Source organism: Hemitrygon akajei, chromosome 4, assembly GCF_048418815.1.
Source record: "Hemitrygon akajei chromosome 4, sHemAka1.3, whole genome shotgun sequence".
In the NCBI taxonomy this organism is placed as follows: domain Eukaryota; kingdom Metazoa; phylum Chordata; class Chondrichthyes; order Myliobatiformes; family Dasyatidae; genus Hemitrygon; species Hemitrygon akajei.
Window position 1 is genome coordinate 171,125,644 of NC_133127.1, and position 12,171 is coordinate 171,137,814.

General features: G+C 40.2%; 1 protein-coding gene across 3 annotated transcripts in view; it reads left to right on the forward strand.

Moving 5' to 3' along the window:
• Positions 1-12,171, forward strand: part of LOC140726945 (copper-transporting ATPase 2-like) — a 113,820-nt gene that overhangs the window by 39,939 nt on the left and 61,710 nt on the right. For all 3 annotated transcript variants that reach the window (XM_073043983.1, XM_073043982.1, XM_073043981.1), the window contains exons 3-5: positions 1,803-2,030; positions 7,865-8,025; positions 9,798-9,959. In XM_073043983.1, coding sequence (XP_072900084.1) covers positions 1,803-2,030; positions 7,865-8,025; positions 9,798-9,959 — 551 coding nt within the window. The remainder of the gene's footprint in view (positions 1-1,802; positions 2,031-7,864; positions 8,026-9,797; positions 9,960-12,171) is intronic.

Below are 12,171 nucleotides of genomic sequence, written 5' to 3' on the forward strand. Positions count from 1 at the left end.
TCCTCTAAACCTTTCCTATCCGTGTATCAGTTTAAATATTGTACCTGTCTCTGCCACTTCCACTGGCTCCTCATTCCATATACACACCACCCTCTTGAAAGCTAGCCCCTCAAGTGACTTTTAAGTCTTCTTTCATCTTAAACTTACACCACTAATTTAGACTTCCCTACCATGGGGAAAAAAAAGACTGTGATAATCCCTGTTATCATGTCCCACATGATTTTGTGATCCTCTATAAGATCACATCTCAGTCTCCTTCACTCAGGGGAATTGGTCTCAGCCTATCCATTCTCTCCAGTGCTGTTAATGTCTTTGTGAATCTTATCTGCACCTTCTTTATCTTAATCACATTATTCACATAACATGTTAACAGAATTGCCCGCAGTACCTCAAGTGAAGTGTCACCCATGTTTTGTGCAGTTGTAACATCATGTCCCAACTATTGTCATCTCCAACACAGCCCACAAATGCAAACATGCCATTGCTTTCTTTCAAACCTGTCCTCATGTTTTACCATGTTCAGGGAACAATATAATTATATACCAAGGTCTCTCTTTTAAACAATGCTCCTCAGAACTCTGCCGATTAGTGTGTATGTCCTGCTCTGATACATCTTTCTAAAATTCACCACTTTGCACTTGTTTGAATAGTATCTTCCTGGGACAGCGATTTGGTCCTGTGGCCAACAAGGCGGTAGATTTTAGTGGGGTTGAAAAATTGAGAAAGCAGCACTGTTCATGGACAAGGCTTTCATGTGAGTTTGCAAGAAGTCTACTCCATTACATAGCATTACATAGTTGTGTTACGAATGAAGCAGCAATGAATATGAAACGGAGACAGGGTTTAACACAAATCCCGAGATTTATTAACCTCTGCTCAAAACTTAGAAAAGTAAACAAATGACTAACTTAACCAGAAGTTAACAGTTAGGCGGCAATATCTCACAGTCAAACTTAGAAACTGTTCTTAACGAGTTCTCATCCAAGCACAGACTTAAAGTGATAAATTATAGAAGTCCATGTGATTTATACAGTCAGTAAGGAGAGAATTCCCTGAAACAACGATTCCTTCGAAGTAAAAACGAATCTGCTGATCCCACAGCTGGTAGATGCCTTGTTCACAGAAATCATGAAGAAGTAAAAGGAAGTCTGGAGGGTGGTCACGGCACAAATCTTCCTGACCTTGCAGGGGTTCGACTCAAACGTGCATGCCACAATTCCTGAACAAAGTCACAAAGGTCTATCATTCCCCAAAATGCTAACGACATTAACTTTATCCAATCCTTTGAACTCGGATAACTCTGGTAATGCCTTCACTCTCCGATACTGGACTGTAAGGGAAAAATAAACGTGCAGCAAACAAAACGGTGGAGCCTCACACCTCCGACCAACAGTAACAACGTTGCACAAAAATAAAAATGAGAACTGCGTCACAGTTGCGGGTTTTGGTTTAAATACTGTTTGGAACCTGCCATCACGTGACATAACATCACCCCACTCACAAGACCATTACATCATCCCACTGTCCCGTGTTCAAACTGTGAGCACATAACAGTTGTATTTGTTGAAACTCTGCGGAAAACAGAACCTCTCCCCTTTAGCCATTGAACTAGTCTCCTCCTACTAGAAAGTAGAGGTGAAGTTCCACTTTGCTGTGTTAACTTCTTGTCTTCCTGAAAATTCAAGCATAATTTTCCTTTCCGTCAAAAGCTTTGGTAACATCCCTCTTTGATCAGAGATATTTGTGTCTCCTAGATTATAGATGCTGGTGGCATGAATGACTCTTTTTCATTATTTTAACAGAGTCTTCAAGTCATTCCAATGCAACAAACAATGAACAGTCTGCTGAAAGGAAGAATCAAGCTTTGCCATCTAAAGATTATGCCCTTGAGTTTCTACCGTCCAGAACCAGATCCAATAACCAAAATAATGAAGACCATGTGGCAAAAGAAAAATGTTTCCTACAGATCACTGGTATGACTTGTGCTTCTTGTGTTGCCAACATTGAAAGAAATCTTCAAAAAGAAGAAGGTAAGCAATGATTTTCTGCTGGCCATGTAGTAATGTTTACCAGTCAGTATGAACTAATTGTATAGTTTATCCAGCTGTAGAACATAAGCAGAATTAGGCCACTCGGCCTTGGCTGATTTACTTTCCCTTTCAACCTCATTCTCTGTAACCTCTGTAGCCTTCTCCCTGTAACCTTTGATACCTTGACTAACCAAGGACCTATCACACTCTGCTTTAAATATTCATAATGACATGGCAATGAATTCCACAGATTCTCCGCCCTCTGACTAAAGAAATTGCTTCTTCTTTCAATTCTAAATGGTCGTCTCTTTGTACTGAGGCTGTGTCACTTGGTCCTAGACTCACCCACTATAGGAAACATTGTCTCCGCATCTACTATGTCCAAGTCCTTCTGCAGATGTCCTGCTCCTTCAACACTACCTGGCCGTCTATCGATCTTTGAATCATCTGCAAATTTGGCCACAAAGTCATCAATTCCATCATCCAAATTGTTGATGTATAACATGAAAAGAAGCAGTCGTAATACTGGCCCCTGTGAAACACACTTGATACTGGTAGCTAGCCAGAATAGGCACCCTTTATTCTGACACTTTGCCCCCTGTCACCAGACAATTTTTTTTTATCAATGCTAATATCTTTCTTGTAATAGTACAGGCTCTTATCTTGTTTAACAGCCTCATGTACAGCACTCTGTCAAAGATCTGAAAATCCAAATAAATAACTGACTCTCCTTTGTCTATCCTGCCTGTATTTTCCATAGAGAATTCCAACAAATTTGTCAGGCAAGATTTCCCCTCAAAGAAACAATATTGGCTTTGGTCTTCTTTATCATGTGCCTCTAAATACCCCAAAACCTCATTCTTAGTAATGGACTCTAGCATCTTCCTAGCCACTGAAGTCAGGCTAATTGGTCTATGATTTCTGTTCTTCTGTCTCCCTTCCTTTTCATATAGTGGGTGGAGTAACATTTGCCATTTTTGTAGTCCTCTGGAACCATGGCAGAATCCAGTAATTCTTGAAAGATAATTACTAATGCCTCCACATTCTCTTCAACTACCTCTTTCAGAACCCTGGGGTGTAGTCTATCTGGTTCAGATGACTTATCTACCTTCAGACCTTTCAGTTTCCCAAGCACCTTCTCCTCAGTAATATCAACTACATTCATGTCTGCCCCCTGATGCTCTCAAATTTCTGGTATACTGCTAGTGTCTTCCATAGTGAAGACTGGCGCAAGATACTCATTAGGTTAATCCGCCATTCCTTTGTTTCCCATTACTACCTCTCCACTGTCATTTTCCAATGGTCCAATACCCACTTTCACCTCTCTTTTACTCTTCCTGTATCTGAAAAACTTTTGGCATCCTCTTTGATATTATTCTCTATCTTTCCTTCGTATTTTATCGTTTCTCTCGTTATGTTTTTTTTAGTTGTTCTCTGTTGATTTTTAATCGATTCTCAATCTTCTAACTTCCCACAAATGTTTGCTATCTTATACATCCTCTCTTTTGCTTTTATGCTGTCTTTGACTTTCCTTTCAGATGTAGTTGCCTCATCCTCCCTTTAGAATACTGCTTCATCTTTGTGATGTATCCATATTGCACCTTCTGAATTACCCCCAGAAACTCCAACCATTGCTGTTCTGCCATCATCCCTACCAGTGTCCCCTTCCAATTGACTTTGGCCAGCTCCTCTCTCATGCCTCTGTAATTTCTTTTACTCCTCTGTAATACTGATACATCTGACTCTGTCTTATCCCTCTCAAACTGCAGGGTGTATTTCATCCTATTATGATCATTGTTTCCCCAAGGGTTCCGTTACATTAAACTCCCTAATCAAACCTTGTTCATTGTTCAGAACCCAGTCTAGAATTGCCTTTCCCCTAGTGGGCTCAACCACGTTGCTCTAAAGAGCCATCTCATAGGCATTCTGAAAATTCCTCTTGGGATCCAGCACCAGCCTGCTTTTCCCAATTTACCTACATATTGAAATCTCTATGACTATCATAATATGGCCCTTATTACATGCCTTTTCTATTTCCCATTGAAATTCTACATCCTGGCTATTGTTTAGTTTCTGTATATAACTCCCATCTGGGTCTTTTTACCCTTACGGTTTCTTAAGTCTACACCCAAGGATTCTGCATCTTCTGATCCTGCGTCACTTCTTTCGAAGGATTTAATTTCTTTTTTTGACCAACAGAGTCACCCTACTCCCTCTGCCTACTTGCCTGTCCCTTCAATACAAGGTGTATCCTTGGATGTTAAGCTACTAAGATCTTCTTTCAGCCACATCTTAGTGATGCCCACAATGTCATATTTGCCAATCTCGAACTGTGCTACAAGATCATCTATCTTATTTTATACACTGTGTGCGTTCAAATATCCCTTCAGTCCTGTATTTATCACCCTGATCAAATTTGCCTTCATATTATACTTCACCTTATCCCACCGACTGCAATTTTGCCCTGTCATCTGCCTGGCCTTCCTCACATTCTCACTACAGGTTATAGTGACTTGTATACCAACTGTCCCATCCTCAACCCTATCACTGCTGCCAATTTAGCTTAAACTCTCCCCAACAGCTCTAGCAAACATGTTTGCAAAGAATTCAGTCCACCTCAGGTCCAGCTGTAACCGTTCATTTTTTGTACAGGTCATACCTTCTCCAGAAGAGATCCCAATGATCCAGAAAATGATTTAGAAAACTTAGATTTTTTAGCAAATCATAACATGAAAGTAGTTATATTGTATAGTACTTCACACTCTTCATAAGGCACTTTGGGGACAACTTGCAGTAGTCCCAACTCTGCATCGGAAATTTAAAGGCCAACACTTTGATGTTGCTTTAACTTTCAAGCATTGCCGCTCTGACCTTGTTTTGGGTGTGTTCAATAACAATGTACCAAAGTAACATCAGTATTTGCTTTTCAAAATATTTGATTATACAGGTACTGTTAATGTCAGTGTCAATACACTGGTCAATACATGTATAATCCTGTGATATTTAGTTTAGAACGAAGGTAAAGCTACATTGCCTTGTTTCTTTAACATTTCAACTTCTGGATTAAACACTAAATTGAGGCTCTGGCTCCAAGTTCAAGTCCATTGGCACTTCTAAAAGTAGGGAGGAGAAATTCTAACAATATCACTTGGTTAATCAATGCCCAGTCAAATTATCCCATCATTTATTGCTGTATGCTTTATCTTTCATTATAAAAGCTCCTGAATTTACATGCAAAATAGTGTTGACCTGGTTGCAGGATGTAGAACAAAAGCTTGCCTTAATCTGTGGACTGGGGCATCTGAAAGTAAGAGAGTCCACATTTCGGGGGACTTGTTTTAGGGTGAGAGGGAATGGTCTAGAAGAGACCTGAGGAGGACCTACTTCACACTGAGTATGGGATGAGCTGCCGGGGAAGTGGCTGACGCACAAGCAATAGTATAAGAAGCATTTTGACATGGAATGGATGGTTTTAGACAAGTGTGAGCACAATGCAGGGAATTAGGGCAAACTGGATGGGTACTGTGGTGGCATTCTCTTTCTGGGCTGAAGTACCTATATCCTTGTTGTGTTGTTATATGACTCTTATTCTATATCAGGTGTAATCTTCTTCCTCACCCTTTTTGTCTATTTCTTCAAAACATTAAGAATCCTGGAATCCAAATCCTGGTCACTTTGGAACCATAAGCCTGTTAAATATTGGATCATATCCTTAATACCTATCTGTGTCACTGATTAACCTATCTGATTGTGAATGTTGCTTACATTCAGATCAAGCACTTTCAGTTTGTCTTTTTACCATTTTTTTCTGCTTTAACTTTAATTTGAAGTATGCTCTCATGTTTGTCTACTGTGTGCCTAAAAAATGCAGAAGTTTTCGGGTAATATTACCAATATATGAGCTTGGGTCCTATTATGGAATTTAAGGAAGTCAGATTCATTCAATCAATTATCCAAATTATGATTATTTTCATTGACGTTGGCCTCAAAGGTAAATGGAGATAAACAAAGCATTTGGCACACTGGCCTTCGTCAGTCAGGGTATTGGGTATTGAAACTTGGGTTGTTATGTTGCAGTTGTACAAGGTGTTGGATAGTCTGCACTTGAATGGTTTCGGTCACTGTTATAGGAAAGACGTCATTAAGCTGGAAAGAGTGCAAGGAAGATTTATGGAAATGTCAAGACTGAAGGGCCTTGGTTATATGAGAGGTTGGGCAGACCAGGACTTTATTGCTTGGGGCTTAGGAGACTGAGGTTAACCTCATGAAGGTGTATAAAATCACAAGGTGCATAGATAGGGTAGGTGATGGGGTAAATTTTTTTTTCCCAGGGAAAGGGAGCCGTAAACTAGAGGGCATAGGTTTAAGGTGGGAGAGGAAAATTTTTAAAGGGACCTGTGGAGCAACATACTCACACAGTGGGTGATGAATAAATGGAACAAGCTGCTAGATAAAGCATTTGAGGCAGGTCCAATAACAACATTAAAAAGACATTTGGGTAATTACATGGATAGGGATTGTCTAGGGCAGGGGTTCTCAACCTGGGGTACATGGACCTCTTGCTTAATGCTATTGGTCCATGGCATAACAAAGGCTGGGAACCCCTGGTCTAAAGGGATATGGGCGAAACATAGGTAAGTGGGACCAGTTTAGGTAGGCATCTTGGTTGGCATGGAGTAGTTGGGGTGAAGGGCCTGTTTCCGTAATGTATTAGACTATTATTCTAGATTGTTGGAGGTACAGAAATGATGATATTCCTATCCATTCTGTGCCTCCACATTTACCATAAGTATTAACTACATTCTCAGACAGTATAGCAAACAAGTTGGTTGTAGCAAATAACTGGAATAAAATGTATTGGTTAAACTAGATAGATGCCTCTGTATTTCTCATCCATTTGATTCTGACATAACATGACCCAGTCTAGTTGACCCCTGCAAATTCCTCCACTCTAACCTCTGCAGACAGGTCTAAAATTGAATCATTTGTTTCACAGGCAAGTCAAGCAATAATGTGACAAAGTCAGAAACTCGTACCTTCCTGTTAGCCTCCCAGGCTCATCAATAACCATTACTGCATAGGTCAAGTCCAAAATGGCTGTCGGTGACCTCATCAGTCCATTGTAATCTGCTTTACTGAACCCTGGTAAAATTAAGTCATTGTGAGTCAACGGGAAAGTTATCCACTGGGTGAAATCATTCCCGGCACAAAGGAAGATGTACTTGTTGGATGACATTATTTCAGCCACAGGATATTTCTGCAGGGACTCCTCAGGACAATGTCATGTGTCCAACCATCATTCGTCACTTTATCAGGTTTTGGGGAGGAGGTTGTTGGCCTTGCTTTGCACATTCGTAGAGTCATAGTTTGATGAACCTTTTTTTCATTTCCCATATATTTTACAGATTTTCAGGAAGTGTGGCTTTTTTTTAGGGTGGCATGGTAGTATAGCAGTTAGCTCAATCACTTTTACAACGCCAGCGATCACCTGTCTGTAAGGAGTTTGTACATTCTCCCCATGACCACGTGACTTTCCTTTGGGTTTCTGGTTTCCTCCCAAATCTCAAAGGCATCCATGTAGGGTTAGGGTTAGTAAGTTGTGGGGCATGCATATCATTGCCAGAAGTATAATGACACTTCTGGGCTGCCACTAACACAATCCTCCCTGATTTGATTGGATGCAAATGACGCATTTCACTGTATGTTTTGATGTTTCGATGTACATTTGACAAATAAAGCAAACTTTTTATTTTTGTAAACAGCTCAGCTCATTTTGCCAGCTGTTTTCTGACTGCATATGAAATAGCATTTTAAACATAGTGGGTGTCTTTTAGGTATACATTCCGTTCTGGTAGCACTAATGGCAGGAAAAGCAGAAATAAAATATAACCCGGATATCATCCAACCTACTGCTATTGCAGAATTAATCAAAGATTTAGGATTTGGTGCTACTATGATAGAAGACACATCTTCAGCTGGAAACCTAGAACTCAATGTAAGTATTTTTTATGTTCTGTGTAATGACTGATGGTACTGGGTCCATTAACGTTATTTTAAATTATCTTGAGTAATCGTTAGTTAAACTGGTTTTCATGTCATCTGCAGACTTATAATCAAGCTTTGTGCATATGCATCCACATCATTTATTTAAAAATACCAGTAGTGAGGGTCCCAACACTGATCCATCACACCATTACTCACCAACTTCCATTCTGACAAACTTTAATCACCACCCTCTGCTTCCAACTTTCAAGCCAGTTCTGAATGTGTCAAGAATGAATGAATTGAAAAGTAAAAAATCTCCAGGGTGTTAAAAATTTGAAAAGAAAACAGACATTTCAGGAAATACTATAGATCGGTCGATACCTGTGGAGCGAGAGACAGAGTTAACCAAAACAGAATTATGAAAACAGTGTGCAATCTGCCTGTCTAGGGCTACAATGTTGATATATTTTATATTTTTCTTTACATTGTTTAAACCAGACAATAATTAGAGATTGCGCTGGAAATTCATTCCAGCATAATTTACTGCTGTTGGACAGAATATCTTCATGATTTTGTTCTCTCCTGTTTCAGAAGTCTTTGTGTCAATATTCTATCATGCTGTATTTCTCTTGACAGAAGGAATTCCACACTCTTACTGTCAAGTGGAATATATTCTGTCAGCCGATGGGACTTGTGCTATCTCACAGAGTAAAACCATTTTATTGCAGCAGGCTATCAAGAAGGCAAATGGAATGTTGGCCTTCATTGCTAGACGGATTGAATTTCAGAGCAAGGAGGCTATGCTGCAACTGTACAGGGTACTGGTGAGGCTGCACCTGGAGTATTGCGTGCAGTTCTAGTCTCTTTACTTGAGGAAGGATACTTTGGAGTCGGTGCAGAGGAGGTTCACCAGGTTGATTCCAGAGATAAGGGGATTAGACTATAAGGAGAGAATGAGTCACCTGGGACTGTACTGTCTGGAATTCAGAAGAATGAGAGGAGATCTTATAGAAACATATAAAGTTATGAAAGGGATAGATAAGAAAGTTGTTTCCACTGGTAGGTGAGACTAGAACTAGGGGACATAGCCTCAAGATTTGGGGAAGTAGATTTAGGATGGAGATGACGAGGAACTGCTTTTCCCAGAGAGTGGTGAATCTGTGAAATTCTCTGCCCAATGAAGCAGTAGAGGCTACCTCAGTAAATATATTTGAGACAAGGCTGGATAGATTTTTGCATAGTAGGGGAATTAAGGGTTATGGAAGAAAGGCAGGTATGTGGAGATGGTCAGATCAGCCACGATCTTATTGAATGGTGGAGTGGGCTCGACGGGCCAGATGGCCTGCTCCTGATCCTATTTCTTATGTTATTAGTTCTATTTTCGCACACTTTCCCTGCAACGTATTTGTCTTACTTGTCCTAGTATCCTATGCGAAAGTGATTTGCAGAGGCAGGTTAACCTAGCACAGCTTTGGGATGTGGGAGGAAATTGAAGCACCCAGTGGAAATATTGGGATTATTGAGACCACATGGCTGTAGGAAGTACATGCAAATTTCACATAATCCTGCTCTCATGCACTGACTGAGGCCAGGCCATTGGAGCTGTGTTACAACAGTGCTATGTGTGTGCTACTGTGTCACATTGGTGCCTGGTATATCCGTGCTTTCATCCCGTTAATAAATACCATCTTCATGATGTATATAGATCCTGAATATTAAATTAACCATGTTAGCATTGTCTTCTCATAAAAAGGTTCTTTGCAATATAACCTATACTTTTAGGTTACAGGAATGACTTGTGCTTCTTGTGTTCACGATATTGAATCAAACTTAACAAGAGCTGACGGCATTTTGTATGTGTCAGTAGCCCTTGCCACCAGCAAAGCCTACATCCAACTGGATCCAGAGAAATTGGGCCCACGTGATGTCATCAGAATAATTGAGGTAAGTCTAATTCTGAAAGGCTGAAAATAATCAAGTGTAGAGTGTATATACCCTTTGATTACCTCAAGGCTCATGATTTAACTTGTTTTATTCTGCTCCTGCAATAATGTGGGAATGCATTGAGAGGCAGTGAAGCCATGTTGATCAGAGTTCCAGAGGTCTATTTCCATCCCTTCTTCTTTGCGTTGATGACAAGGCTCTACTCATCTTCACCTTTGGTGTTTTACCTCATTTTATTTTTCAATCTTATATAAAGTCATCATAAACATTTTCCACATGGCAAAATGCCATCCTCTTTTCTCAGGATATCTGCCTTCACTCAGCTATTCTTCAGCCGCTTGCCCTTTGACTCTGTGGTGTTTAAATTTACGGTGTCACCTATGGTTTATAGTGGGTAATTTCACTAACTGAATACAAACTATAGTGCAGTGCTGAGGAAAGGTTGCACAATTACAGGGACCCATCATTGAGAAGAAACATTAGATTGGAACCATAAATCCCTTCAAACGAAAGGAAAATATTCCAGAGGATGATCAAGTCCTCTTTAGTGTTTTCCCATTGCATGTTAATCCAGCCTCTGGCAGATCCTTCACCTACCACAGAGTAAACACATCTTCATGAAAGCAGAAGCAAATAAAATAGATATCCCTCAACTGACCGCACAGAAACAAATTACAGTATGTAACTGATAACCAGTCTGTGTATAACAGAGAGTCATAGTCAAAGAATTGTATAGCACAGAAAATGGCTTTCAGTTCACCATACCCTAGCTGACTTTTTCTCCCATCTACATTGATTCCATTTCCTGCATTAGGTCGACATCCTTCAATGCCTTTAAGTGCATCTCTAAGTATTTCTTAAATGGGATTGTATCTGATTCCACTACCTCTGCTGGCAGTGAGTTCCAGGTATTAAAAACATTCGGGGAAACAATTTTTCCCTCAAATTCTTTTCAAAACTTCTTCCTTTACATCTTAAACCTATGCCCAAGAAATTCTGCCGATGCTGGAAATCCAAAGCAACCCACACAAAATGCTGGAGGAACTGAGTATGTCAGGCAGCATCTATGGGAATGAATAAACAGTTAACGTTTCGGGCTGAGACCCTTCTTCAGTCCTAAACTTATGCCCTCTTGGTTTTGATAACACTAATGCCACAAACATGGGGAAAAGATTCTGACTTTTGATCCTATCCACGCCTTTCCTTATTTTACATACTGTACATATCCTTATCAGGTTGAGCCTGAGCCTCCTTTGCTCCAACGAAATCAAACCTAGCCTCTCCAGCCTTTCACAAGTTAAAGTCATCTAACACAGGCAAATCTTGGTGAGTCTACTGTGCACTCTTTCCGCTCAACCACGTCTTTTGTACATTGTGGCAAGCAGAACGGCACACAATACTCAAAATGCACTATAAGCGTTTTGTAAAATTGCAACATTGAACACACCTAGAAAGTTAAGCATGCCACTTGCATTCTTCACCAACTTATCGACCTGTGTTGCCACTTTCAGGGAACTTTGAACACTGAGGTCCCTCCATTCAGCAACATTGCTTAGCCCCTTACATTTTACTGTATACATCTGCACCCTGTTTGACCTCCCGAAATGCATCAGCTTGCTCTTGTCAGGATTAAGTTTCATCTACCAGTTGTCAACTCACCTTTCCATCTGATCCGTATCTTGCTGTAACTTTAGACAACCTTCCTCACTATCCACAGCACCACTAACTCTGCTCTCTGCAAACTTTCCATTTGTATTTCCTATCCTACATTCACATCCAGGCCATTGATATATATCACAAGGAACTGATCCCTGCAGTACATCACTTACCAGAGGATCATGCTTTAACCACTGCCCTTCACCAGCTACCACCAAGACTTTCAATCCTACCCCTTAGGGTTTTCCCCAATGATTTCTCCGTCATTTTCACAAGGCTCACTGGTCTCTATCTACCTGGCTTACTTCTGCTGTTTACTTATTTAGTTTCCTAATTCCTTCTGTATGGCTTTCTGAAAATACAGTTTATAGTACAATATTATTTTCCTACTGAGAAATTGGAAAGGTAAGGGAACTTCTTAATTTGTTGGATGTGGCCAAACAAATTGTGCTGATTGGTCATGTATGGTTATCTTTGCCATTTAATTTGTTAATGAAGGTGTGCAAGGATAAGCAAGCCTCTAGTTCTGTGACTGTGCCTGGATTGTACCTACTGA